Source organism: Mastigoproctus giganteus, chromosome 4, assembly GCF_048544385.1.
Source record: "Mastigoproctus giganteus isolate SK-2022 chromosome 4, ASM4854438v1, whole genome shotgun sequence".
Taxonomy (NCBI): Eukaryota; Metazoa; Arthropoda; class Arachnida; order Uropygi; family Thelyphonidae; genus Mastigoproctus; species Mastigoproctus giganteus.
The window spans coordinates 157,993,077-158,019,761 of NC_143578.1; the positions used below are offsets into that span (position 1 = coordinate 157,993,077).

The following is a 26,685-nucleotide window of genomic DNA, read 5'->3' on the forward strand; positions in this document are numbered from 1 at the left end:
AAATTGAAACAATATGGCATTTAGCACAAGTTTCTGCTATGGATAAAGGGATGGTTGAGTGGGAGAAGACAGAGTAGCAGTCAATGGACACTGCTCTTCGTGGACTAATATTATTAGTGGAGTTTCCCAGGGTTCAGTGTTGGGCCCATTGTTGTTTTCTGTATTTATCAATCATATTGATGAAGGTATATCAGGCTTAATGTCCAAGTTTTTCAGACGATATGAAGGTTGGCAAGGTTGTTTATGACAGTAATGACAATACGCTACTGCAACAGGATCTAGAAAAGTACAGCAGATGGGCTGAGAGGTGGCAACTGAAGTTGACAAATGTAAAGTACTGCATATGAGTAGCAGTAAACCCAGAGTAATGTACCAACTATGTGGTACCTCAGGATAGTAGAGAATGGAAAAGACCTCAGGGTAATTGTGCACTCATATATTAAGTTTTCTGAGCAGTGCAGAGAGGCTGCAAGAGTAGCTTCTCATGGGGGTCTTGTCAATGATATACAGGAATTTTGCTAGCAGGGATAAGGAGGTGATTATCCCTTTATATAAAGCAATGGTCATGCCACACGTTGCATACTGCATACAGGTCTGGAGTCCTCATTTTAGGAAGGATGTAGAGCTGCTGGAATGAGTACAGAGAAAGGCAACGAGATTGGTGAATGGAACAAAGGGTTGCTTGTATGCTGCAAATTGCAAGATCTGGAGACGAGACACCTTCAAGGTGATCTGATTGAGATGTATAAGGTCTTTGAATGGTTTTGACATGCTCAGTGCTGAGAGATTCTTCCTCTTGCTCAGAATATGCACCTGAGGGGCATATTTTCAAATTGCAAAAAGCCAGTTGTAGAATAGATGTGCAGAAATTTGCCTTTAGCCAGTGGGTGGTTGATTGCTGGAACAAACTGCCATCTGTGATTGTGGAAGTTAGCTTAAATAAATAAATTCAAGGCAGTAGACTAACTTTTGGAGTGAATGGATAGGCAAAATGCAAAGGTTATTTTTTGTTTTTTTTTCTGATGCTGTATAAGCTTGCTTTCTTGCATCATATTCCTGTACTAATGCTAATGAATTTTGTTAATTTGTGGGCTATTGTGACTTTTATTTAAAAAAAAAAACAAAACAAAAAAACAAAACAAGATCACTTATACAGTAAACATTTACTTTTCTGATTGGCATTTCAGAAAATGCCCTCATTTTAATAACTACGTTCAGTATACTCATGAATGAAAGATGTAGCTTGTAGTGACAATACCATCATGTGATCTATGGTAAAATTACAGGGAAAATTTTAAAAAATATTAAATAAAGATAAAGAATTTTAATGGCAATTTTGCTTATAATATATCTTAAGGTTTGTTTAAAAAGTAAGATAATGGATGTTTTGGCATTGAAATGTGATTTCCGAATAGGGATAATGCACATGAAGAAATGTATACTGGCACTCGCTGACTTATATAAGGGTTCCGTTCCTAAAACCTGTTCATAAGTCAATTTCACTTAACTTGGGGAATCAACCGAAATCTGTATATAAACATAAGTTCAAGATTTAAAAAATTGCTTTATGTATCATAGCATTTGTATATTACAGTTACATACTCATAATGTATGCATTAGAATATTATTGAAAATACAAAACTTTTAAAGTACATAATCATAAAATTTATTTCTGGTGTGTGTGTGGTGGGGTGGGTAAGTCAGGTATATGTGACACTGGTATTAGTTGGAAGAGGATGAGGTTGAAGAGAGAGCTATCACATTGTCAATATCAGCCTCTTCTTCTAGCTCTAAAATAGCTAAAGAAGTGGAAGGCTCATAGAAGTATGGTGCTGAAGATGGATATGGTGCATAAGTTGGAGAAAGAGAATCTGCAAGTTGTAGAGGTCACTCAGTTTTTCTCATGAATACACCTATGGAGGTTTGAACGAATCCTTATTTTTCCCACAGTAGACTTAAAAGGCTAAAAACTTTCCATGTTGTTTTATTCGTTCTCTATCTTTTACTATTGTATTCGCAGTGGATGTTGCCAGCCTTAAATCACATGAAATGGTTGTTATTGTTTTCTCACCTTCATACATTTTTCAAAATTTCTGATTTTTGTTCTAACATAATTATATGTTGCATTTTTCGAAATGCAACATTGCCAGGTTCACTCATGTCCTTTCCTGCCATGCTGACTGGGATAACATGCAAAAATAAAAAAAAGCAGAAACAGTTATCTGTGAATCAGAGTGGTAGTATAAATAATGCGGAACAAAAATGAGAAAAAGAAAAAAAATAGTTTAACAAGAAACTCTTTCTAGCTACATACAAGTTGTTGCGAGCTTATGTGTATATGCAGTGTTATTGTTTGGTGTTCTTGGAGCGGTTTCACTGGGGACGGACTGTAGGTATCTTTGAAGTTGCCAATTACAATTGATTGATGCATGGACATTTTTATTTATTTATTTTTGAAATATTTTACTTAAAGTCTGATTTCTGTGAATTGAGTCAGTAAGGATATAACTAATTTAAAATGCTGTAAAAATAATGATATAGCATAAACATAACATGAAGTTGGTAGCATAAGGTATAATGTAAACTTGATAGTGTAATATGCATCATTGCATTTAGGAATGTATTAGCTTACTTAAGTATTGTCAATTAATCAATTAAATTGATTAATTTTCATTAATTAAATTGTATTTAAATGGAAATCATGCACTAGACTTGAGTAGCAAAGCAAATCTTGTGCAAAATGTGCCATGTGTGCTGACCTTTCTGCAACAGGACATGATACAGCAAAGCAGGACATCTTTGTATGCACTCGATGTAGAGAGCGTGAAGAAATTCTGTGCCAACCCAGTGTTCTGATGGGAATTTATGTGAGTTTGAAGAGTAGGGTGTTTGCTCCCTTAAAATGGAGGTCCATTGAGCTCTCAGCTGTCCATCTCTGTGCCAGAGCTCACACTTGTGCATTGGACAACACAGTGGCAATCTCCAAGGCAGAATGTGTTGGATCCACAAGAGGCTATTGTTGGTGGCTCTATTGTCATAGAAATGGGAAATATGTTGTGCAAAATGGATAGGTGGAATAGGTCCAGGTATGTCTGCCAGGGGCAAAATAGATGTTGTAGAGCAGGTATCTTTTTAAGGGCACAAAAGGTGATATTGTTGTGCACATTGGCAGTAATGATATTAAGAGTAGGAGATCTGCAGATTTATGTAACAAGTACAGGTCAGTGTTAAGAAAAAGTCACGAGTTGGGGTTAAATTTGAAAGTGTTTCCAATTCTGTCTAGGCCTAATAGGAGGGAGTACATGATCAAAGCTTTTGTCAATCAATTTGGCCCTGGAGAGATTGTGCAAGGCTCATAGGGAAGAATTTTTCTCAGTGTGGTGTGTACTTATTGACAGGAGAGGCTTTTTTTTTTACAGGGATGGGATACCGTTATATACAAGGGGTGCAAGAATATTTGCTTGATGCTATTGTGACAGTGATAAGTGGACCACAAAAAACTGCTAGCTTGGTGGGATACACAATTTACAGATTAACTAGAGCCATAGGCAGAAGTGAAAGTGAACCTTGCACTGCTTCTATTGGAACAGAACGGAACATGCAGGCTCCTGGAAAGAAAGGTATGGGGAATTTCAAGCCCTGCTGTGAGTCATCATGGAAGAAGTAAATACATGGGTTGTGTTTTAATGTAACTAAGACTATGAACATATGCATGTATACTTTCATGTACACTAATTCTAGGAGCACTGTAAATAAATTTGATGAAATTGAAGTACTGATTAAGTCATCAAATGCGGACATTGTTGTATTAGCGGAAACATGGTTTTTCACTTTGACATAAGCAATGCTGAACTTGAATATGGAGACTACATTGTATACAGGAAGGACAGACAGGACAGATGTAGAGGTTTTGCTCTTAGTTAAACAATCATATTAAATCTAAGGCAGTGCATCCAATCGACATGGGTGACCAGTGTAACATTGAGTCAATTTGGTGTGATATATGCACTGGGAAAACAAAATTGAGAGTAGGGGCGTGTTATAGGCCTAATGACTGTGATGAGTATACCAAACAGCTGTACACAGAAATAGAGTGGGCCAGTAAATCAGAATGTCTTATAATGGAGGATTTTAAATTTTCCAGATGTTGATTGGAACTCTTAGATTGGTCACTCACACACTAGCAAGACTTTTGTAGATTTATTGGATTACTGTTATCTACAGCAGTATGTTTGACAGGAAACAAGAAGAAGCAATACTCTTGATCTGGTTATCAGCAGTGATTTTTGATGCATTAAGTATCTGCAACTAATAAACCCACTGGTTGGTAGTGAACACAGTTTAGTAATGTGGAATTTAATTAAATACATACTACTGTCATGGGTAAAGGGGAGGGATTTTGCTTTCGTAAGGGCGACTACAATGATCTTGGACAGTTTTTGAATTCTATGCAGTGGGACCAACCCATGAGCAAATTCTAAATGGGAAGCATTCAGGGAAGTAATCATAGAAGCTACTAGGCTTTTCATACTTACAAAGAAAGGCTTAAACCTAAGACCTAAATGGATATTAGATGAACTATTGAGACATGTGCAGAGAAAAAAAATGCATGGGATGCATGCATGTATGTTTTATCAGTTGATATAGAAGCTAGTGGTATATATGAATTAATCTGTAATGATAAAGGAGGTTAGGCAAGCTAAGGTAGATTATGAGAAATCTCTGGCAAAGAATGTAAGGAAGAGCAGAAAAGACTTCTGTATATATTAACAGTAGAAGGAAGGGGTTGAATCACATTTGCCCACTTGTCAATGGGTTAACTGTTGATAACCCTGCACAGGTTGCTGACAAATTGAATAGGTATTTTGCAATCTTCATTCAACGTGAGGAATTCTTTAGGAGAGGGGATGCCAGAAATTTATCAGACTACTGGGGAGCTAAATGATTTTGGGATAACTGAAACGAAAATGGAAGAGCAATTGTTGAAGCTAAACATAAAAAAGGCACATGGGGTGGATGGAATTTATCCAGAAAAGAATTTATCCAGCAAGCAGAAAAGGAGGTAAGCACACCCTTAGCCATAATTATGAGAGTACCCTTGGATTCAGGGGAGGTCCTCTCATTTTAATTAAATTTAAAGAGGGTGCTGACTCTCTTTAAAACTTATTACAGGCTCCGAAAAAGTGATGTTTGCCATTTTATTTACCTAATTGTTATTTTATATTAAACTTTATACATAGGCTTATAGTTTTAGTTATGCTGGTTATTTTTAATTTAGATAAGTTTTTGTAGATTGCTACAAAAAACCGTTGTTTCATTTGAAATTTGCAGCTATTGTTTTTGTATAGAGCGGTAAGGAATTTAAATTTTTAATTGTTGTAACTAGGTAGCTCTGATGCAAAATTATATTGGGTAATATGCATCATTGCATTTAGGATTCTATTAGATAGTGTAGTATTGACAATTAATTAATTAAATTTATTGATCTTATTAATTTAAAATATGCCCCAGACTAGAGCAGCAAAGCAACAGACACAAAGTGGAAGGAGTGCTGTGACTCAGAGGAGAACTGAGTGGGGTGCAATTCACCAACACATCACAGCCTAAAAAAAATGTGCAACTTGTGAAATGTTTGCCGCACTCTCTGGAACAGAACACGATCTAGCCAAGGAGGATGTCTTTTTGTGTGTGGCAGGTGTAGATAGTGTCTAGAAATGAGGCGTCAACTCAGCGTTCTAATGGGCATCTATGAGAGCTTGAGGTGTAGGGTAGATGCCCTCAAAGAAATTAATATGAGGGCCCGTCAAGTTCTCAGCTGCCCAACTCAATGCCAGAGTTCACTCCTGGGCATCAGGCAACACAGCGGCAATCTTCAAGGCAGAATGCGCTGGTCCCACATGATTTATTTTTTGTTGGTCTCTCTATTGTCAGGGAGAGGGGAATATATTGTGTAAAAAGGATAGATGGAATAGAACCGGGGTAGTATGCCAGGGGCAAAAGTTGATGATGTTGTAAAGCATATATCATCTTTCAAGAGCACAAAAGGTGATATTGTTGTACACGTTGGCACCAATGACATTAAGAGTAGGAGATCTGCAGATTTACTTAACAAGTACAGGTCAATATTGCAAAAAAAGTCGAGTTATGTTAAATTTGAAAGTGTCTGCAATTTTGCCCGGACATTAGCATTAGTAGAGGCATATGATGCAAGAAAACAAGCTTATGCAGCATCAGCCAAAAAAAAAAAAAAAAAATTTACACTTTGCCCCTCCGTTCGTTCGAAATACCTGTCCAGCTGAGCCTTAAATTTATTTAGGCTATCAACCTCCACAACAAGGGATGGAAGTCTGTTCCACCAACCAATTACCCACTGGCTAAAGGCAAATTTCTGCACATGTATCCTACATCTGTCTTTCCTCAATTTGAATTTATGTCCTTTCAGGTGATTATTCTAAGCAAGAGGAAGAATCCCATGAGCATTGAGCATGCTCAAACCATTCAAGGCTATATACATCTCTATCAGATCACATCACTGGTGCCTAGTCACCAGACACTGTAATTTGCAAAACTTAAGCTCTTTCTTCGTAAGAGCAACCTTTGTTCCATTCACTAATCTTGTTGCCCTTCTCTGTACTCGTTCCAACCTTCCTACATCCTTCTTGAAATGAGGCCTCCAGACCTGTATACAGTACTCAAGGTATGGCCTGACCATTGCCTTATACAAGGGAATAATCACCCCCTTATCCCTGCTAGAAAAATTCCTGTATATCATTGACAAGACACCATGAGCTACTCTTGCAGGACATCTGCTCTGCTCAGAGAACTTCATATCCACCTGCATAATTACCCCCAGGTCTTTTTCATTCTCTACCACTGTCAGTGCAGTACCACAGAGTTGATACGTTGCTCTGGGGTTGCTGTTTCCCATATGTAGTACTTTACATTTGTCAATGTTAAACTTCATTTGCTACTTCTCAGCCCATCTGCTCAACCGTTCCAGATCCTGTTGCGGCAGCATGTCAGTTGTGTCCTTGACAACCCTGCCAACCTTTGTATCGTCTGCAAACTTGGACATTAAGCTTGATATACCATCATATCAAGCTTGATATATATATCATTTATAAATACAGAAAACAATAATGGACCCAACACTGAACCCTGAGGGACTCCACTAATAACATTAGTCCACGATGAGCAGTGTCCATTGATTACCACTCTCTGTCTTCTCCCCGTTAACCACCCCTTTATCCATAGCAGGAATTTGCCTCCAATGCCACACTGCTCCAATTGTGCAGCAGTCTTCCATGTGCAACAGGATCAAAAGCCTTTCTAAGATCCAAGTATAAAATATCAAAGTTATTCCCTGCATCCAGTTCTTTTGTGACTGCATCATAGTATCTAATCAAATTGGTCAGGCAAGACTTCCCCTTAACAAAACCATGCTGTGTCCGAGCTATAACTGAAGTCTTGTCTAGATGATCCTGCAGTGCTTCTTTAACCAGTGCCTCCATTAATTTCATTGGAACAGAAGTTAAACTCACAGGTCTATAATTACTTGTGTCAGCCTTTGATCCTCCTTTGTGAATTGGGGTTACATTTGCACATCTCCTGTCTGTTGGTACCTCCCCTGAGTCCAAGGAAGCTCTCATAATTATGGCTAAGGGTTTGCTTACTTCCTTTGCTGCCTCCTTTAATATAACTGGATAGATCTCAATCACCCCATGTGCCTTTCTTGTGTTTATCTTCAAGAATTTCTCCTCCACTTTACTCTCAGTTATTACAAGCTTCTCTAGCTTACTGCCAGAGTTGAATTCACCTCTGGCATTCCCCTCTCTGAATAACCCCTCATGTGTGAATGTCGATGCAAAATATTCATTTAGGTTATTAGCTACCTGAGCAGGATCATCAACAGTTGACCCATTGACATCAAGTGGACCAATTTGATTCATCCCCTTCCTTCTAGAGTTTACATAAGTAAAGAACTCTTTACTGTTTTTCTTTTCATCTCTTGCTTCTGTGTCATGTGTTAATTTATATGTATCCCATGCATTTTTCTTCTCTGTCATATGTCTAATTAGTTCTTCTGACATTCATTTAGGCCTAAACTTTGAACAATATTTCTTAGTTGGTATGTAAAGCCTAGTAGCTTCCAAGATAAGTTATTTCAGTGCTTCCCATTTTGAATTTGCTGTTGGTAACATCTTCAATTGGTCCCACTATATAGAATTTAAATACTATCTCAGACCATCGTAGTCACCTTTACGAAAGCAATAACCCTTCCCTTTACCCCTGATGGTAGTTAGTCCTTTGAGTAAATCCCACTTCAGCATACTGTGATCACTGCCACCTAGTGGTTCCTTTATCTGCAGATTCTTAATGCATATAGTATCACTACTGATAATCAAATCAAGAGTATTACTCCCTCTAGTTGCCTCCCGAACATGCTGATGTTGAAAACAATCATCCAGTGAATCCACAAAAGCCTTGTTAGTGTGTGAGTAACCAGCCCCCAAATTCCAGTCAATATCTGGGAAATTAAAATCCCCCATTATAAGACTCTCATATGTACTGGCCCACTCTATTTCCCTGTACAGTTTCTTATTATGCTCATCAGAGTCATTAGGCCTATAGCACACTCCTACTCTCAATTTTGATCTCCCAATGCTTATGTCACACCAACCTGACTCGACACGGCACTGTCCAGCGATCTCGACTGGCTTCACTTCCTTGGATTTTGTGTGTTTCTTAACTAATAGCATAAACCTTCTTCCCTTCCTATCCTGTCTATCCTTTCTGTAGATGTTGTACTCTCCAAATTCCAGTTCTGCATTCCTTATATCTGTGTGACACCATGTCTCTGATATCCCAACAATATCCGCCTTATGCTTTGAGCAATACCTCAAATTTATTTACCAAACTCCTAGCATTGGTGTACACGCAAGTATACATGCACCTGTTTCTATTCTTAATTACCCTAACACAACCCATGTGTTTACTTGTACTGCAAAACTCCCAGCAGTCTCTGAAATATCCTGCATCTTGTTTTTCAGGCTTCTGCTGATTCCAATAGAAGCAGTGCAAGAATCACTTTCACTTCTGCTAGTGGCTACTGTTAATCTATTAGTCTTTGTATCCCCCCAAGCTAGCAGTTTTCCAACCCACCTAACACTGCCTCAATAGCATCAGCAAATATTCTTGCACCCTTTCTATTTAAGTGTATCCCATCCCTATAGAAGCAGTCTCTCCTGTTAACAAGTACAGTCCAGGCTGAAAAAAATTCTACCCCTTGAGCCTTGCACAATCTTTCCAGGGCCAAATTGATCGACAAGGCTCTCATCATATACTCCCTCCTATCGGGTCTGGGCAGAATTGCAGACACTTTCAAATTCAACCCTAATTCACGGGGGTTTTTTCAACAGTGTCCTGTACTTGTTAAGTAATTCTGGTGGTCTCGTACTCTTGATATCATTAGTGCCAACGTGTACAACTATATCACCTTTTGTGCCCTTAAAAGATGATATCCACTCTACAACATCATCAACCTTTGCCCCTGGCAGACATACTCTGGTCCTGTTCCACCTATCCTTTTTACAAAGCATGTTCCCTGTTTCCCTGACAATAGAGTCACCAACAACTACTAGTTCCTGTAATACAAGAAGTGGGGAACTTAACAAGCCAACAACAGGTAAAAAAGGATTCAATCTCCTTCCATCACCTACCAAAAACACGAAAGAGAAAAATGGCCAAAGAACTGCCTAACTATTTTGACCGACCACTGTTTCAACATAAATCAGTTGGTTGAACACACACCAATCAGCAGGATACCCTCCCAGTTGGATTCCACTGTCTATTAGTGAGCCCTCTACTCACTTGCATAGAATTCATTGCTGTTTGTCCATATAATGAGCCGAGTGGGTAAAGTACCTGCCTGGCAACCCAAAGGTCGTGGGTTCGATTCCCGCCTTGGGCTTGGATCAAAGTACTGCAAAAACCTTGGGAGGTGCAATATGGCCACAGAAGCCGATGCGCCAATAACTACCAAATCAAATCAAATCAAATCCATATAATAATTAACACTCTGAATAATTCTAATATATTAGAATTATTGTAGTGAACCACTATATACTATGTTCCCCCTGCCTAACTATTCTGGTAATGAATTTGACTGACCACTATAATTCTAATATATATTAGAATTATTCAAAGCAGCATCAACATCAGGGAGCAAGGGGTGTAGCAATCTTTTTGTAAACCCAAAACAATCTCCCTTGAGAGTGACAGGATTGCACAATCACTACATTTTGATGCATTATGTTATCTACAACCCCCAATTCCTGATACTATCATAATTGAAGAGTGTTAGTTGGTGCATTAATGAGCTTCACATGATGCATGTGGGGATTTAAACCTTTCCCCAATACAGCAAACTTGAGGTACAACTCACTAGTGCCTCAAGTCATTGAATGATCCTCATCAATTATGACCCCACTATAGGATTTGATTACTTGACCTCTTGTTTTCATTGGAACACTTCTGGATTTCCACCTACTCATTATTTAGTTTTTAGTCAGATATATAACCAGTTAGTGCCAAAATTCTAATCTTCAATCAAATAAAGCAAGCATCATGCAGAACAATTATCTGCCCCAAGTTCTTAGACCAACAGAAATGCACATATGCTGAAACTATCTTTCTCTGGCTGTTCTTTAAGAAATGTCCATCCCCCTGATTTTGCAGTAACCCTTGTGACAAGATGGCTTAACCTTATTACTTCCTGTGCTGCTACAGAAACAGTAACCATAACCAGCAGATCCAAAGCATGGCGGTCTGCCAACTGCTTTTCATGAAAAATATCAACAGCAAAGCCATGAAATGATGTTACTCCACCTGAATGGATGGACTACATATCAAGATTTAATTCATCCCTGATACGCCTTCCTTCTCTGTATGAAGATCAGGACTTTGACATTCTTGGAAAAGTTCAACTGACTAGGCAGATGGTCAGCTGAACTTTTCACAGAAGTCACTTAGCGAAAAGCCATGGCAGTGGAAAAATGGGCCCTGATGGTGTCCCTCATTTTATGATAAGGGCCCTTAAATCCATACATTTCTGACCCCTTGTCAGTATCTATAATCAGTATCTACCTTTAGCCATGGCATATAATATATTGTCTACAACTAATTCCTTTCTGTAACCTTTTTGCCTTTGAGGCAAATGTGAACTAGCAATAACCTATTTGATTATCAGTACCGTCTTTGATTTCATTAAAATTCAAAGGCTACTCCACCTCCTTGAGCATTCTTTTAATATCAAGGGTTACATAATAAAATTCATAACATTCCTATTAATAAAAAAAAGTGCTAAACTTCCAATTTGGCAAAAAGTCCTTCAGGGTGGTGTGTTGTCATATTACTGTTGACGGCTATGTCGGGGCATTGTCGAGGCCAAGTTATGTCAAGGATCTGGGTATATTCTTACCACGTGTATGCCATATCCAAAAATTTCATTACTTCATACAGCATGTCCCCCCCCCCCACTTTTTCTTACTATCGAATACACCATGAATTGTCAAACTAATAGAATAAGCTTATCTGCAAAAAGATCTAAACTTCCCAAACACTTCCTAATTCATTTCACAAATATACATGGTCTCAATTCTAATCTCAACGATGTCCATTTCTACTTGTAGTCTGCAAAACCCCATGTACTTTTTCTGACAGAATCTTATCGGTTGATTCGAGCACTGCTCATCTCAATTGCCCAAATTATTCGCTGTATGATTCCTTTTGCCTCAAAGGCGGTACTTGTGCATATGAATGTTCGGGTATTCCCTGTCAGAGACTTGGTAATTTGGAATCTCCTCGTTTCAATCTTCTCTGTCTTAAAATCTCTCTACCTCATTGTGTCAAATTCATTTGTTTTCTCTACCATTCTCCCAACTCCACTAATTACTTGGAGCTCTTTGACTTCCTCTCTTTGCAACTTGACTTTCTCCAGTCCAACTTTCCTAACAGTGAGGTAATTTTCCTTGGTGATTTTAATGTTCACAACTTCAGCTGGCTTCCATTTTCTAGTCAAACCGGCCCAGCTGGTCGACATGGTAAGGCTTTTGCAATTACTAATGACCTTGCATAGGTTGTTCATTTACCTACAAGAATACTGGACAATCCTAACCATGCAGCCAATGCTTGATCTTTTTCTCACAAACAACACTTCTGAATATACTGTCGAAGTTAGTGATCCTTTAGGCACCTCAGATCACAACTTGGTGATTGTCTCTTCTCCATTGGAGCCTTTATCTCATGGCCATTCCCAACCCCGTACTGTTTGGCATTACATGAATGCAAAATGGGATGATCTGCGAGATTTATTTTCTTCTTTTCCTTGGTCAGATTACTGTTTCAAAACTTCTGATGTCACAGTTTGCTGAGATTGTGTCAGTGAAATTATTCTTGTAGGAATGGAATCCTTTATTCCACACTCCACTTTAAAATCTTGTCCTTATTGGCTTTCCAATAAATGTGCTAAGGCTGTTCAAGAGAAGAATGTTGCATATCGTAATTGGCTTGTTTCCAAATTTTCAGATTCATATTCTACCTAGCAACAATTGTAAAGCACTTATTAATCAGTCCAAACTAGATTTTGAACAGGCTAAGAGTAGTAAACTTGCTTCTTGCTCTAATGGTAGCTGAGCATTCTGGTCTCTTGCCAAAGCAATTGGCCGCAACTTTTGCACTTCTCTGCTCCCACCTCTGTTAAAACCAGATGGTTCTATTGTCACTTCAGCCAAGTATAAAACTGACCTGTTAGCATCCCATTTTTCTTCTGTATCAATGATCTTGGTAAAACACCTCCCACCATTTCCAAAACGCTCCATTCAATGCCTCCTGTGGTCTTCCATCTAAAGGATGTCAGAATGATTTTGATGAAGCTTGATGCTAAGAAAGCTCCAGGTCCTGATGGTATTTCTTCACTTGTTCTGAAAACCCGTGCTCCTGAACTTACTCCTGTTCTTTCTTTGCCGCCTTTTTTCACTTTCTTATTCCAAAGGTGTTTTTCCTTCTGCTTGGAAATTTGCTCATATCCAGCCAGTTCCTAAAAAGGCGACAAATTCCTCCCATCAAATTATCATCCCATTGCAATTACTTCTACTCTTTCTAAAGTAATGGAGAAATCAATTAACCATCAACTCTTAAACTACCTAGAAACCTTCCGTCTGATCACCGTTCGCTGTATGGATTCCGTCGATACACTGGTGATATTCTGGCTTACGTTACCCATTTATGGACAAATTCAATGGAAAAGTTCGGTGAAGCACAATCAGTTACTCTTGACATTTCAAAGGCTTTTGATCATGTTTGGCATAAAGGTCTCCTAAAAGCTTCCATCTTATGGTTTGCCAACTGTTTTTTTTTTTCAATTGGTTATCCAGTTTTCTCTCTGATCGCTCACTGAGGATGATGGTAGATGGCTCTCTGTCTTCTAACTTTTCCACTGGTGTCCCTCAAGGTTCAGTTCTTTCCTCCGCTCTTTTACTCTTGTATATTAATGACCTTCTACTGACTGGAAATCCTATTTGAATATCTGCTACCAATTCCTTAAATTCCTATCTCTCGGTAATTCTCTAGTGGGGCAAATACAGCTTAGTTGATTTCAATCCTTCTAAAACTCAATCTTGTCTTATATCTCACAAAAAGGATTCTTCTGTTCCTATGTTTATCTTTGGTGACACTCCAATTTCTAGGCAATGTGATATATCTCTTTTGGGGATTACCCTTACTTCTAATCTCTCTTGTCACAAGAACATTACAAATATTGCTTCCTCTGCATCTAAAAAACTTGGTAACTAGGTTTTCTCTTTTGCTCTCGGCTTTACTTTTCTTCCAAACAGCTGTTCATTCTTTACAAATTACAAATCCGCTCTACCATGGAAGATTGTTCCCACATCTGGGGTGGTGCCCCCAAAACCTCTCTCAGGCTTCTAGATTCCATTCAGAAGAGGGCAGTTAGGTTAATTAATGACTCCGCTCTAACGGTCTCTCCACTCGCTGTCTCATAGACGTACTGCTTCTGCTGCATGCCTTTTCTACAGATACTATTATGGGCACTGTTCTTCTGAACTGGCTTCTATAATTCCCACTCTCTCTTGAAAACAGTCCAAACACGTGACACCACTAGTCAACATCCATTTACTGTCCAACTTCAAACTCACAGAACCAACTTTATATCTTCCTCGTTTATTCATTCAATTGATGTTTTCTGGACGACCTTCTTCGTACCTATTTCCTAAAAATTATGGTCTACAGAAGTTCAAGTCTAATATCAACAAATATCTTCTTTCGTCTTCTCAGCCTCCAACCCAAGCACGGTACTAAATACTATAGATTCTAATACCTCTCTTTGTTGGGATTTTATATAAAAAAAAAGAAAAAAAAAATGAGAAACAGGTGCATGCATAATTGCCTATACGCCAATGCTAGCAGTATAGTTAATAAATCTGATGAGTTTGAAGTGCTGGTCAAGACATCAAAGGTGGATATTGTTGTGATATTAGAGATGTGGTGTCATACAGATATAAGCACTGCAGATTTGGAATTTGGGGAGTACAATGTGAACAGAAAGGATAGATAGGACAGGAAAGCAGGAGGGGTTATGCTGTTAATTAAGAAACACATAAAACCTGAGGAAGTGCATCCAATTGAAGTTGGTGGACAATGCAACGTTGAGTCAGTTTGGTGTGACTTAAGCACTGGTAAAGAGAAAATGAATGTAGGGGGGTTATAGGGCTAATGAATCTGATGAGCAGTTGTGCAGAGAAAAAGTGGGCCAGTAGATCAGAATGTCTTATAATTGGGAATTTTATATATTTCCAGATATTGACTGGAACTTGTGGGTAAGTCACTTGCACACTAGCAAGACTTTTATGGATTTATTGGATGAATGTTTTCTATAGCAACATGTTTGAGAGGCAGCCAGAGGATCTAACACTCTTGATCTGAAAATCAGGAGGTATTATTTATGCTTTAAGAATTTGCAAATAAAGGAACCACTGGGTGTCAGTGAACACAACATACTGATGTGGGATTTAATTAAAGGTGTAACTATCATCAATGGTAAAGGGAAGGGCTTTTGCTTTCGTAAATGTGACTACAGGGGTCTCAAGCAGTTTTTAAATTCTCTATAGTGGGATCAACTGATAATATTGGCAGTGTTGCATTTTAAATGGGAAGCCTTCAGGGACTTAATCTTTGAGGCTTCTAGGCTTTGCATTCCAACTAAGAAATAATGTTGAAGGTTTAGGCCTAATTGGATGTCAGGTGAATTAATGAGGCTCTTGGCAGAGAAAAAAAAGTATCGGATGAATATAAATTAGCATTAGAATTAGTAGAGGCATATGATGCAAGAAAGCAAGCTTTCTTGCATCCTATGCTTCTACTGATACTGCATATCATATATATGCAGTATCAGCCAAAAAAAAAAAAAAAAACCTCTCCCATTTCACCCATCTGTTTGTTCCAATTATCTGTCCAGCTCACCCTTAAATTCATTCAGGCTATCAACTTCCACACATCTGTTCTACAACTGTCTTCCCTCAATTTGAATTTATGCCCTCTCAGGTGATTATTCTGAGCAAGAGGAAGAATCCCATCAGCAGTGAGCATGCTCAAACCATTCAAGGCTTTATACACGTTGATCAGATCACCTCCCAGCTGCCTATTCTCCAGGCACTGTAATCTGCAAAACTTAAGCCTTTCTTCATAAGATCTACCCTTTGTTCCATTCACTAATCTTGTTGCCTATCTCTGTATTCGTTCCAGCAGTTCTACATCCTTCTTAAAATGAGGCCTCTAGACCTATATACAATACTCAATGTGTGGCCTGACCATTGCCATATACAAGCGATAATCACCTCCTTATCCCTGCTAGAAAATTTCTTGTATATCATTGACAAGACACCATGGGCTACTCTTGCATACTGTCTGCGCTGCTCAGAAAACTTCATTTCTGACTGCACAATTACCTCCTGGTTCTTGTTGTTCTCTACCACTGTCAGGGTCATACTCACAGTTGATATGTTACTCTGGGGTTAGTGCTTCCAATATGCAGTACTTTACATTTGTCAATGTTAAACTTCAGTTGTCACCTCTCAGCCCATCTGCTCAACTTTTCTAGATCCTGTTGCAGTTGTGTACTATCATTAACGGCACTGCTGATCTTCGTATTGCCTGCAAACTTAGATATTAAACCTGATATACCATCATCAGTATCATTAATAAATACAGAAAACAGCAATTGACCCAACACTGAACCATGAGGGACTCCACTAATAACATTAGTCCACGAAGAGCAGTGTTAATTGATTACCACTCTTTGTCATCTCCTAATCACCATCCCTTTATCCCTAGCAACATTTGCTTTTTATGCCATACTGCTCCAATTTGTGCAGCAGTCTTCCATGTGCAACAGTATCAAAAGCCTTTCTAAGATCCAAATATATGATATCAAAATTATTCTTTGCATCCAGTTCCTTTGTGACCACATCATAGGGGCATGATATTGAAATTAACAATAAAAATTTATAAGATTAATAAATTTAATTAATTAGTTACCAATAACACACTATCTAATAGATTCCTAAATACAGTGATACATATTACGCTATCTAGTTTTATATTAGAGCTACCTATTTACCAGAATTCTAAATCTGAATTCCCTTCCACTCACTCTATACGAAAACAATGGCTGCAAGATTTGAACGAACCAACGGTTTTACTTATATTTAAGTAGTTACCTACTAAAACTGTATCTAAATTTAAAATAAAAATAACAAGCGTAACTAGAACTATAAAGCTATTTATAAAGTAAATATGATATGTCAATTAAGTAAATAAAATAGCAAAACACTGATTTTTTTGGAGCTTGTAATTCACAGCTGGAATTGTAGGTATATACTAATATTATTATTTTTTCTTTAATATTTCTTTTGTTTTTTAAATCTATCTTTTTATCAAGTTGTTGAGAATTAAAAAAAATAGAGGTAGACTTAACTCATCCCTGATATAGTGAGTAATGATTATATCAAGGAAATTTTGTCAATCTCTTGATGATGCTCATTATAACTAATTTCGACTGTATATCTTAGCTGGTATAAGAAAGTTTAGTTTACTTCTCTGAATGCCTCTCATTTTAAATTTGTTTATATCATCATCAGTTGCTCCCACTGAATAGAGTTCAGTGGGAGCGACTGATAGTTTAAAAACTGTTTAAAACCATTTCTTTTGCTTTTGTCAGTAGTTATATAATTAAGTAGATCCCATATCAGTATATTATGATCACTTTCATCTACTGAGTCCTTTATCTGGATATTCCTAATTCATTAAGAGCTGTTAGTGGTAATGAGATCAAGGGAGCTCTTTTTATTTGCTTCTAAGATGCCTTTGTAGAAAGCAACCATTCAGTAAATTAAGAAACTTTCTTTTATTGTGTGAGTAACCCCCCATCCCAAAGTTATGCCACTGTTATAAAATTAAAGTCCCTCATTATAACATTCAATCTACCGGCCCACGCTCCCTCTCTGTATAGTTGTTCATCATCCTGGTCACAGCTATTTGGTATATAGCAAACTCTTAGTCTCATTTTCACATCAAACTGACTTAACATTGCACTGACCATCCAAATCATCTACAGTGGTGGACAGAAAAACTGCATCACTTGCGAATTTTGCAAATGTGTTTTGCACTGCATTATGGGTTGCAGAAATGTTCGAAATGCATTTGTAGATGGGATAGATATCTCTGTGAAAGAAATCCAATAAAAAAGACTCCACCTGATTACCTAATTGCCATAAATATTTTCCCAAAGGGTAAAATATGGAAATATGAGAAATCATGCAAATGGCAACCATGACACCCAAACATACATTTTATTGCATTTACATGTACAAATTGAAATGACAAGTTAACGTAATAGTATTATTTACTGTAAATCAGCAAAATAAGTCCTCAATATTTTGTTGTTCCTCCTTGAGCTGCAGTTACAGCCCTGCAACAATCTGGCATAGTGTTAATCAACTTCTGGATATATGGTTGCCAAATTTCATGGTACTGCACCCTTACAGTGTTCTCCTGCAGCTGAATCTTACTTATTGGCTTCTTCTGAGCAACTTTAGACAACATTATATACCAGCAATTTTCAATAGGGTTCAAATCTAGACTGTTGCCGGGCCAGTTCAATACTGTAATGCCAGCATTTCTGAGGCATGACTGCACCTTAAGGGAGAAAAACGAGGGAAAACATTGGTGTATGTATGTTTTAAGTCTTGTGAGACAAGAAGACAAACTCATCATTAAATCTAAATAACATAAACCTTACCAATTTTACTGTGTGGCAAGGAGCTGAGTCCTGTTGAAAAAAATGCAGTTTTGGATGTCTGTGTGGTGATCCCTAATAACGGGTTTCTGGCACTCCTCCAAGATAGCAGTGTAGGTAAACGGAATTTGCCCCACCCCTTTGCTTGTTATGCATCCCCAGACCATCTGACCGGTGGGGAACTTTACAGTCAATGTTATGCAATCAGGATGGTATCCCTTCGATTTTTCTGATGGTGTCCCATTGCTCTTTTGTCCATGAAACATGCGACTAGCCCAAGCAAGTCGCTTCTTCCTCATTTGTTGGGTCAATAAAGGCTTCTTGGGTCGATAGGCATGCAGACCATTTCGAAAGCCATCTTTGGATTGTTCGTGCACTTGTTTCAAGTGCACCAGAGGCCACCTCAAAGTCCAGTTTTATATCAATAGCACTAGCATGGCAATTACCACGGCATAACCATTTCAAATAGCGATCTTGGGAAGGTGTAATCACTCTCTTACGGCTTGATCCAGGTCTTCTCTTCACATCGCTGGTTTCACTCTTTAATTTCAGCACCTGGGATATTGTTGACTGGTGGCAGCCTATTTTATCAGTGATAAGCATACGTAGAAAGCCCTTCCTGGGACAAAACAAAGCTACACTTTTTTTCTTGGTATCAACTGAACATATGGAGCCATGTTTACGTCTTCACAAAACAGGATTCTAATGAGTGTATATACACCCTTCCAACGCTGTATTTATAGAAAAGGCTAATGCAATATCTTGCAATTACTGTCTGATTCAATAGAAGCGTTATCTGCCTGGCCAAAGCCTGAATAGACCACACTCATTTGACCCATCTATTCCTGTTATCAGGTAATGACCCTCCACAGGCCACTCACAATAAAACGCATACTCCTGGAATTCACCTTGTAAAACAATTCCCATCTAATTTCATTCACTTCTCTCTCTCAAACTTATAGGAATTGTCACTTAGCTATATCATAGGTGAAAATTCAAACCTTACAGAATTTTTCTTCTTTCTGAAATGAATAGGTTTATATAACCGTTTGTAACTTCTTCCATAGATGCCAATAAAATATTAAATACTACGATAGGTGCAATATAGCCTAAGTAGCCATTGCACCAGAAATATCCAAGCACAAAAACAACAAGCATTATCTGACAATACCTTTGCTTTGCGACAAACAAAATGACTGTAATCAAACAATATCTTATACGTTTCACTACAAATGTTATTTTTTTTAAAGGTGATGCAGTTTTTTGTCTGCCACTGTATGTGGACTACCTCAGATTCTATGTGCTTCTTAACCAAGATTAACTCCCTCCTATCTTTTGTATATGCATTGTACTAACCACATTCACATTCTGCATCCCATTCCTGAATGGTGAATTTGTGTACTATTGTCATAGCATTGGTTATAAGCAAGTATATGGGCACCTCTTTTTGCTTTTAGTTACCCTAACACAGCTGATATATTTGTTTGTCCCATGAAGAACCCCCAGTACCTTAGTTATCTCTGACAGCTTACACTGCCCTGTGTCTCAACAGAAATAATGCAAGAACCACTTTCACATTTGCTTATGCCTGATGTTAATCTATTAGTCTGTTTTTATGTTGATTGTAAAATTACTCTGTGGTAGCTTTGTATTGACTACAGAATATTAAGCACTACACGTGAGAATTTGGTGGTTTCTCTTTGATTGATAGCTAGTATGACCATTCAAGAGCTCCTGAATTTCATGGTTGAGGGACACCAAGGGTGTTTCCTCAATAAACCTTTTGCTGGAAAATATTCTTAAGTATACACTATATATTCATTTTCTCATAATTTGGGAACTTAATTCAATATTCTTTCTTAAAATCTCATAGTCTCATTGCAGACTGAAACTGATAGCTTAATATGTGTATGCCCTATATCCCTTTAGCAGTTCTTTCAGTTTTTATCCCATAAAGTACTTTGGTAAACTAGCTGTGAAAATTTCTGCTATCACTCCATTTGATCCTACTGAGAAATATATACCTGGTAAATACTTCTACTTGTGAGATAATGGTTCAGGAATAACTCAATTTATTTTTAAAGACCTACAATTTATTATTTTTATATTTCTTCTCCTAAGGAGATTTTTCCCATCCTGTGAGGGATACTGTTACCAGATGCATGGGGTGGTTGTTATGTCTGATTACTATTGTTAGTTGAGGTACTGTCTCATACTTTCCTACAGGTATTCCGGATCACGGCTCTCTGGAGTTATATTTTAGTATCTTCCATTTTCTGATTTAAAAGATCATTAAATAAATAAAATTTCATACTGCTCATTCTTTCTCTCTAAATGTTATTAAAAATTTATAGCTTGTGTATATTCCATACTGTTAGCCTCTTCCATATCAGTCTAATTTAAAATTACTCATTCCTTCCTGCAGAGTTAAAGCCATTTTGAGAGAATGCCAGGTTTTGTGCTGTTGTCTTTATTCTGGGAAAATCACAAATCTTTCAAAAACAACTAGGGTAAGATGGTTGATGTTTATTGATCTAGTTGGGGAGGATAATCAAATAACTGAAACTATAAACAAACACAGCATCAGCACTTGGCTGGTACTATGGCATTCTTAAGCAAAATCCCAATAGTTGCAAAAATGGTTGCAGTGTACATGCCGGGTTCTTGTTCCCAATTGCTGTATGAAAACCAGAAGAAAAGTTACCTCAGAAACTACTGAAGTAGGAATTTGATTCTATTTAGGAAAGTAGAAATAATTTCAGATTTTTAATCACTGATATACAGTTAGTGCTGAAATTTTTTTTTCAAGGGGCATTTGTATGGTGCCACTGTCTCCACTGCATAGTTAAAATCTGAGAGTTGGCAGTTAATACTATCCTAATATTTCAAATAAAAATATTGTCAAAACAGTTTCCGTTTTTAGAGTGTGCTGTTTATAAATTAGAAGTATAGAATTTATTTATTTTTTTGTTTCTTGCACATAAGGATTTTTTTTTTTTTTTTTTTTAGTGAGGACACACTGGAATAAGATAACAGACATGACTGCAGCAGTTACACCATCAAGCATTCAAGGTAAATATGAAAATATGCATGTAAACTTCTGTTTTTTCTAGCTCCATTATATAGGGTTACATTGGTATTTGAACCTAGTAAACAGATCAAAATTCATATGTGTGACGCATTTGAGTTTGATCATGGAGACTTTCTTTTCCGAGTGCAACATACTTGGTAATAAGGCTTGGGTTTATGTTCAGATTACAGACAAATAACATTATATATGGTTCTGCCTAAGTTACTGATATCTTTTTAAATTGTATGCCATGACCAGAATAGGTAAATCCTCTGGATAGCTGTTTTGTCCAGGCAGTGTCTCAGATTTTACTGGCCTCCAATCAGCTGGCAGATGGTCTCTGTTAGTGAACATATGCTTAACTGTAAATGATGTAATGATGTATTTTATCTTAGTGAACAGCCAACTGGTGTGCGGAGGTAAAACTTCCATTTAAAAACACAAACCTTAAGTTTACTTTTAACCCTTAGAATTGGCCCTCATTTATCCTATGTAGTACAATACTATGGGATTGCAGGGCATTTTTCAGTGCATTAATTGAAATCTAACCAAAATTCATATGCTTTACCTGCATTAAGTATTCAGAAAGTCTCCATGATCAAAATCAAATACTGATAAAGCATATGAATTTTGATTTCTTTTCACTTACTCCATTTAAATATCCCTGCATATTAGGGGACCTTAGAGTGTTAATGCTTTTTTTCTTTATTTTTTAAAACTATTGTTTATGACAGTTCAGTGCCAAGGTTTGAGCTTAGTCTCAGTGCAAGAGCAGAAAGTCTCTCCATGATCAAAATAAAATACAGGTAAAGTATACGAATTTTGATTTTATTTCAGTTACTCCATTGAAATATCCTTGCATATCAGGTGTTCTAAGGGTTAAAATTTATTTCTTTTTATTATATTTTTATTTTACTGAGTTTATAGACATAAACTGTAGATATACATATGTTTGGAAGGAACCAAGGAAATTCATTGTTTACAGATACAGTGCAGTATTTATAATGCTAAGGAAGGATTATAGGAACTTAAATACATTCACCGATTACACTGAACAACAAATTTTGTTCAGTGTAATTGGTCATATCTTGTTATGGGTATGAAAGTAAATTTACTTTATAGATTTTGGGGTGCTGAAGACAGAAATAGTGCTTAAAATGGCAGTTTGGCTCTTGTTTTCGAAAAAAGTAATTTTTTTATATTTATACAACTTATTTTTTATTTATATGACAGTAAGATGTAGCTACGAACATACATGTATCAAATATCACTTGTATTCAGCTTCGTGAGCATCCTCTTTCACCATCCAATAATAATTGTCTAACATGGTGGCACTCCATTTGGTTTTGTATTTTTGTTCCATTGCTGTTGATGTCTTGATGGAAGCACTCACCACAGTTTGGTGGGAATAAATCCAGGAGTGAGTGCAAGAAATGCATCTTCAATGACATATTGCACCCCAGTTTTTTTGTAAGAAGTAATGATATCTTCCATAAGCTGCCAATAGTTGCCAGCTTTAACGTTTCCTAGAAAACCAATCGAAACATTTCAAAAGGCTTTCAATGCTGATTTCTTGCTATCACAAAGGACACATTCGAACTGTTTGTCTTTGAAAAGTTGCCCTATTTGTGGATCAATGAAAACACCTGCCTTAATCTTTTCTGTACTAGCCTTGCAAATTTCTCTTGCAAGTATGTGAATGCAGGACTGTTCATTTTAAAGCCTTTACAAAATTTTTCATGAGCCTCAGTTTTATGTGGATTGGTGGAAGCAAAATGTTATTTGGATCTAGCAGAGGTTCAAATGCTACGCTCTTCATTCCAGGTGTAAATGATTTTCGTCGAGGCCAACTCCTCTTCTTGTTGTGCATATCCTTGGCAAGACTATCCCACTCGCGGAGAAAGCAACAATACTTAGTGTAACCCTTTTGTAGTCCTAATACAATGGCAATTATCTTTAAATCACCACATATCTGCCACTCATACTTCGGATAGTTACACCTAATTTTTGCATATGTTTCTTCTTTGTGGATGGCATATGAGTGTATTGAAGGCAGCATATTTCTGTTGTGTAATAACACAGCCTTAAGGCTAACCTTAGAAGCATCTAGAAATAGTTGCTATTCTTTGGGAACATGTCTCATGTTCATTACTGCCATTAGACCATCAATATTCTGATAAACAGTGAGTTCACCTTCTGGTTAATAGAATTTATCATATTCTTTATTTCGAGTGCAAAACGTTGTCACTTTCACAGAATGAACTAGAAGATTCCACTGTTGTCTCCTCAAGGCCAAAAGCTCTGCCTTATTCTTCAGCGGTTTAAGATCTCTGATGAGGTCATTAAGCTCGCTTTCTGTGATCTTATGTGGTTCAGAAGGATAAAGGTTTGGGCAAAATTGGTGGGTCCCTTGATGTAGATGGCTGCTGTACTTCTTTGTGCAAATAGCAGGGTATTGGGCATAAAATAATAGTTCCAGAATATAACTACAGTTAAACATAATGCCATACATAGAATAGAGATAGTAATAATTTTCTGAGATGAGATAACATTTATCATATTAAAGTAGTTTCAATAGGCAAGTTCAGTAGATTAAAAAGAGGGCAATTCATTTTAAGAAGCTATAAATTGCAAAATTTAATGTTAATAATGAGGTTAAAGAGAAGAGTATAAAAATCTGAGAAGGAAGAGTTAAAAAAAAAAAAATTAAGAAAAGCTATGTTTGAATAGTGTAGCAGGCCTGATGTAGCCGAGTGGTTATGAGTGAGAGTGTAGTAGCACACGCTCTTTGAGTGGACCGGGGCTCCAGCCTGTGACTGCTAAATATGATTAACATTTGTATGCTCCAGTTTCTATAGCAGTCTATTATGTGACAATTTATTGCAAACTTCACTGACCTTGTGGTTGTGCTAGAGTATAAACAAGAACATAAAAAGAGTTTCTTGACATGTAGATGTAGTGCCTGCAATTGAAAGTGATCATGCTGGAAATTACTATATAAAGGACAGAAGAAAAGTGTGTGTGCTTCCAATCTTCTGCCTGTCTGCAGTAACAAAAGATAGTTTTCAGAAATGCCAAAAGGAAAAACCATGTCCAGTAAGAAGAAGATTGGTGAAAAGACTAGGAGAACCATTTTAGAAAACTTTATAAGATGTTTGTAATGTCTGGAGAAAAGATTTGGTTGTAAGAACTTTCTGTCGGGGGGGAGATTTTTGGAGGAGAATCTGTTGGCAGTGATATTTTTCAGCTTGTAGAGGAAAAGGTGCCAATTTAAAGGAATCTTTTTCCTAATGTTGTGACAAAAGCCTCGCTAGACTAAAAATAGTTCAAGGGGGTGCAGCTAGTAAAGTACCTAAAGAGCAAGTTTTGACGTGGTTTTACGTACCTTTAGAATTATGAGAAGAAAGAAACGCTGAAGTGAACTAAGTTTGGATTATACTCATTGCCCATGTGAGGAGCTGGGCTTGATGGAACCAGGCTCCAGCAGTTACTTATGTAAAAAGTTCCTAAGATTTTATTATTTAATCCCCACTCGACCTTAGAGATTCTAACTTTGTTAAAGAGGCAAGAAATGTGGGGAAGAAAAGTAAGTCTGTTGATCACTAATCCAAGGAATTTATAAGTTATGATCAGAAGAATGGAATCGCAGAGTTTTACAAGAGGAGGGTGAGTAGGAGGAAGGGAGCCTTTTAAAATCATCACGGAAGTTTTAGAATATGAAATAGTTAATTTATTCAAAACAGACCATTTATGAAATTGACTAAGAATATTGTTAGAATTTTGTTCTAAGCGAAACCTGGAGTTTCCAATAAAGAGTAGAATAAGATCATCAGCATATGCCAAAGATAAATAATTTGGAAATTGTTTGATTAACCAATCATTAAGTACAATAGTACGATTAACCAATTATTAAGTACAATAGTACGATTAACCAATCATTAAGTACAAAATGTGGACATCCATGAACAACTTGTCAACAGACAGAATGAAATGAGAGGAGACAGATTGTTGAGAAAAATAGTGCCAAGTAAGAAGAAAAAGATTTAAGGGACATTGTATGCAACGGAGACCTTCGAGGGCACTCTCACCAGACGGAGTTGAAAGCTCACTCAAAGTCAATGAATACAGTAAGAGTATATTTACAAAGGGTTTCTTGAGAGAATTTTAAGAGTGAAACATTTTCAGAGCCAGCACCAGGAGTTAATCCAAACTGGTTTGGTGAAGAATAATTGTTTTTGAAAAGAGAATTAATTCTATCAGGAATTTAATTCTAAAATAACACTAGCCAACAAAAAATATTTTATTATCATACCTGTGCCATGAAAATATGTGATTTTGGAGGAGATAAACATGCTGATTCTGAAAATCACTATAAAAAGTCTATCACATCTACATCAAAATATGTTAAAATAAAGGAATATATACCTATAATTCAAGTTTGTGATATAAGTGTAAAAAAAATATTATGTTCTCTATAACTCATTTAACTTTAGATTTACAACCCTGAGAACTTGTCACGATCAGTTAATACAGTGGATTCCAGTTATTTGGGACACCATTTATTTCAGGCAAATCTTAAAAAAAAAACAGAACCCAATCGAGAAAATAGCCAGGGTTTACTTCACTTAATTTGGGACAACATGCCGTTTAATCGGGGCAGGAAACCACAGCACTGGAGATTATCCCACAATTGTCTCCGACCATACCATATGGTTTGGTCAGATTTTTGGAGGTCACAACCATAAAACAAAAACAATTAGCAGTCACCTGTTTATTGGGCTTTTCTGTTAGTACAATCTATTGTAAACGGATAGTAAACTCGATCTTATCGAATTTGCAATGATACCGACAGCCAAAATTCTGTGGGTTATTACAGTGAAATGGGTTTATATTTCCATGGAATCTTCAATCATATAAAAAAATTAATTTTCAGAATCCTCTCTTCATTCCTATTTTTAGAGCTTCATAACTTGTTACTCCATTCTCACTTGCGCGTATCGTGTTACTTGCAATTTGTGTGTGCCGTGTTCTTTGTTTTTGATTGCTTATCTTTTTACTGTTTTAAATTTTAACCCCCACCCACAAATGTCAGTGAACAGAAATACAACTAGTTAGTATGTACATATTACAGTACGTATTAATTATTCCAATTATCATGTATATTCTTCCAATTTTCTCGTACCATTTAATTTTTTAATTGGTAAGGTAATAAAGGGTAAATTTATGCTTAACATATCTTTACTTT

General features: G+C 37.0%; 1 protein-coding gene across 1 annotated transcript in view; it reads left to right on the plus strand.

Annotated features, from left to right (window-relative positions):
• The window catches only part of Mfe2 (peroxisomal Multifunctional enzyme type 2), a 741,845-nt gene that overhangs the window by 235,354 nt on the left and 479,806 nt on the right, over positions 1-26,685 (plus strand). Inside the window, exon 11 of the mRNA XM_090372984.1 lies at positions 21,380-21,442. Within this exon, the coding sequence (XP_090229110.1) occupies positions 21,380-21,442 (63 nt within the window). The remainder of the gene's footprint in view (positions 1-21,379; positions 21,443-26,685) is intronic.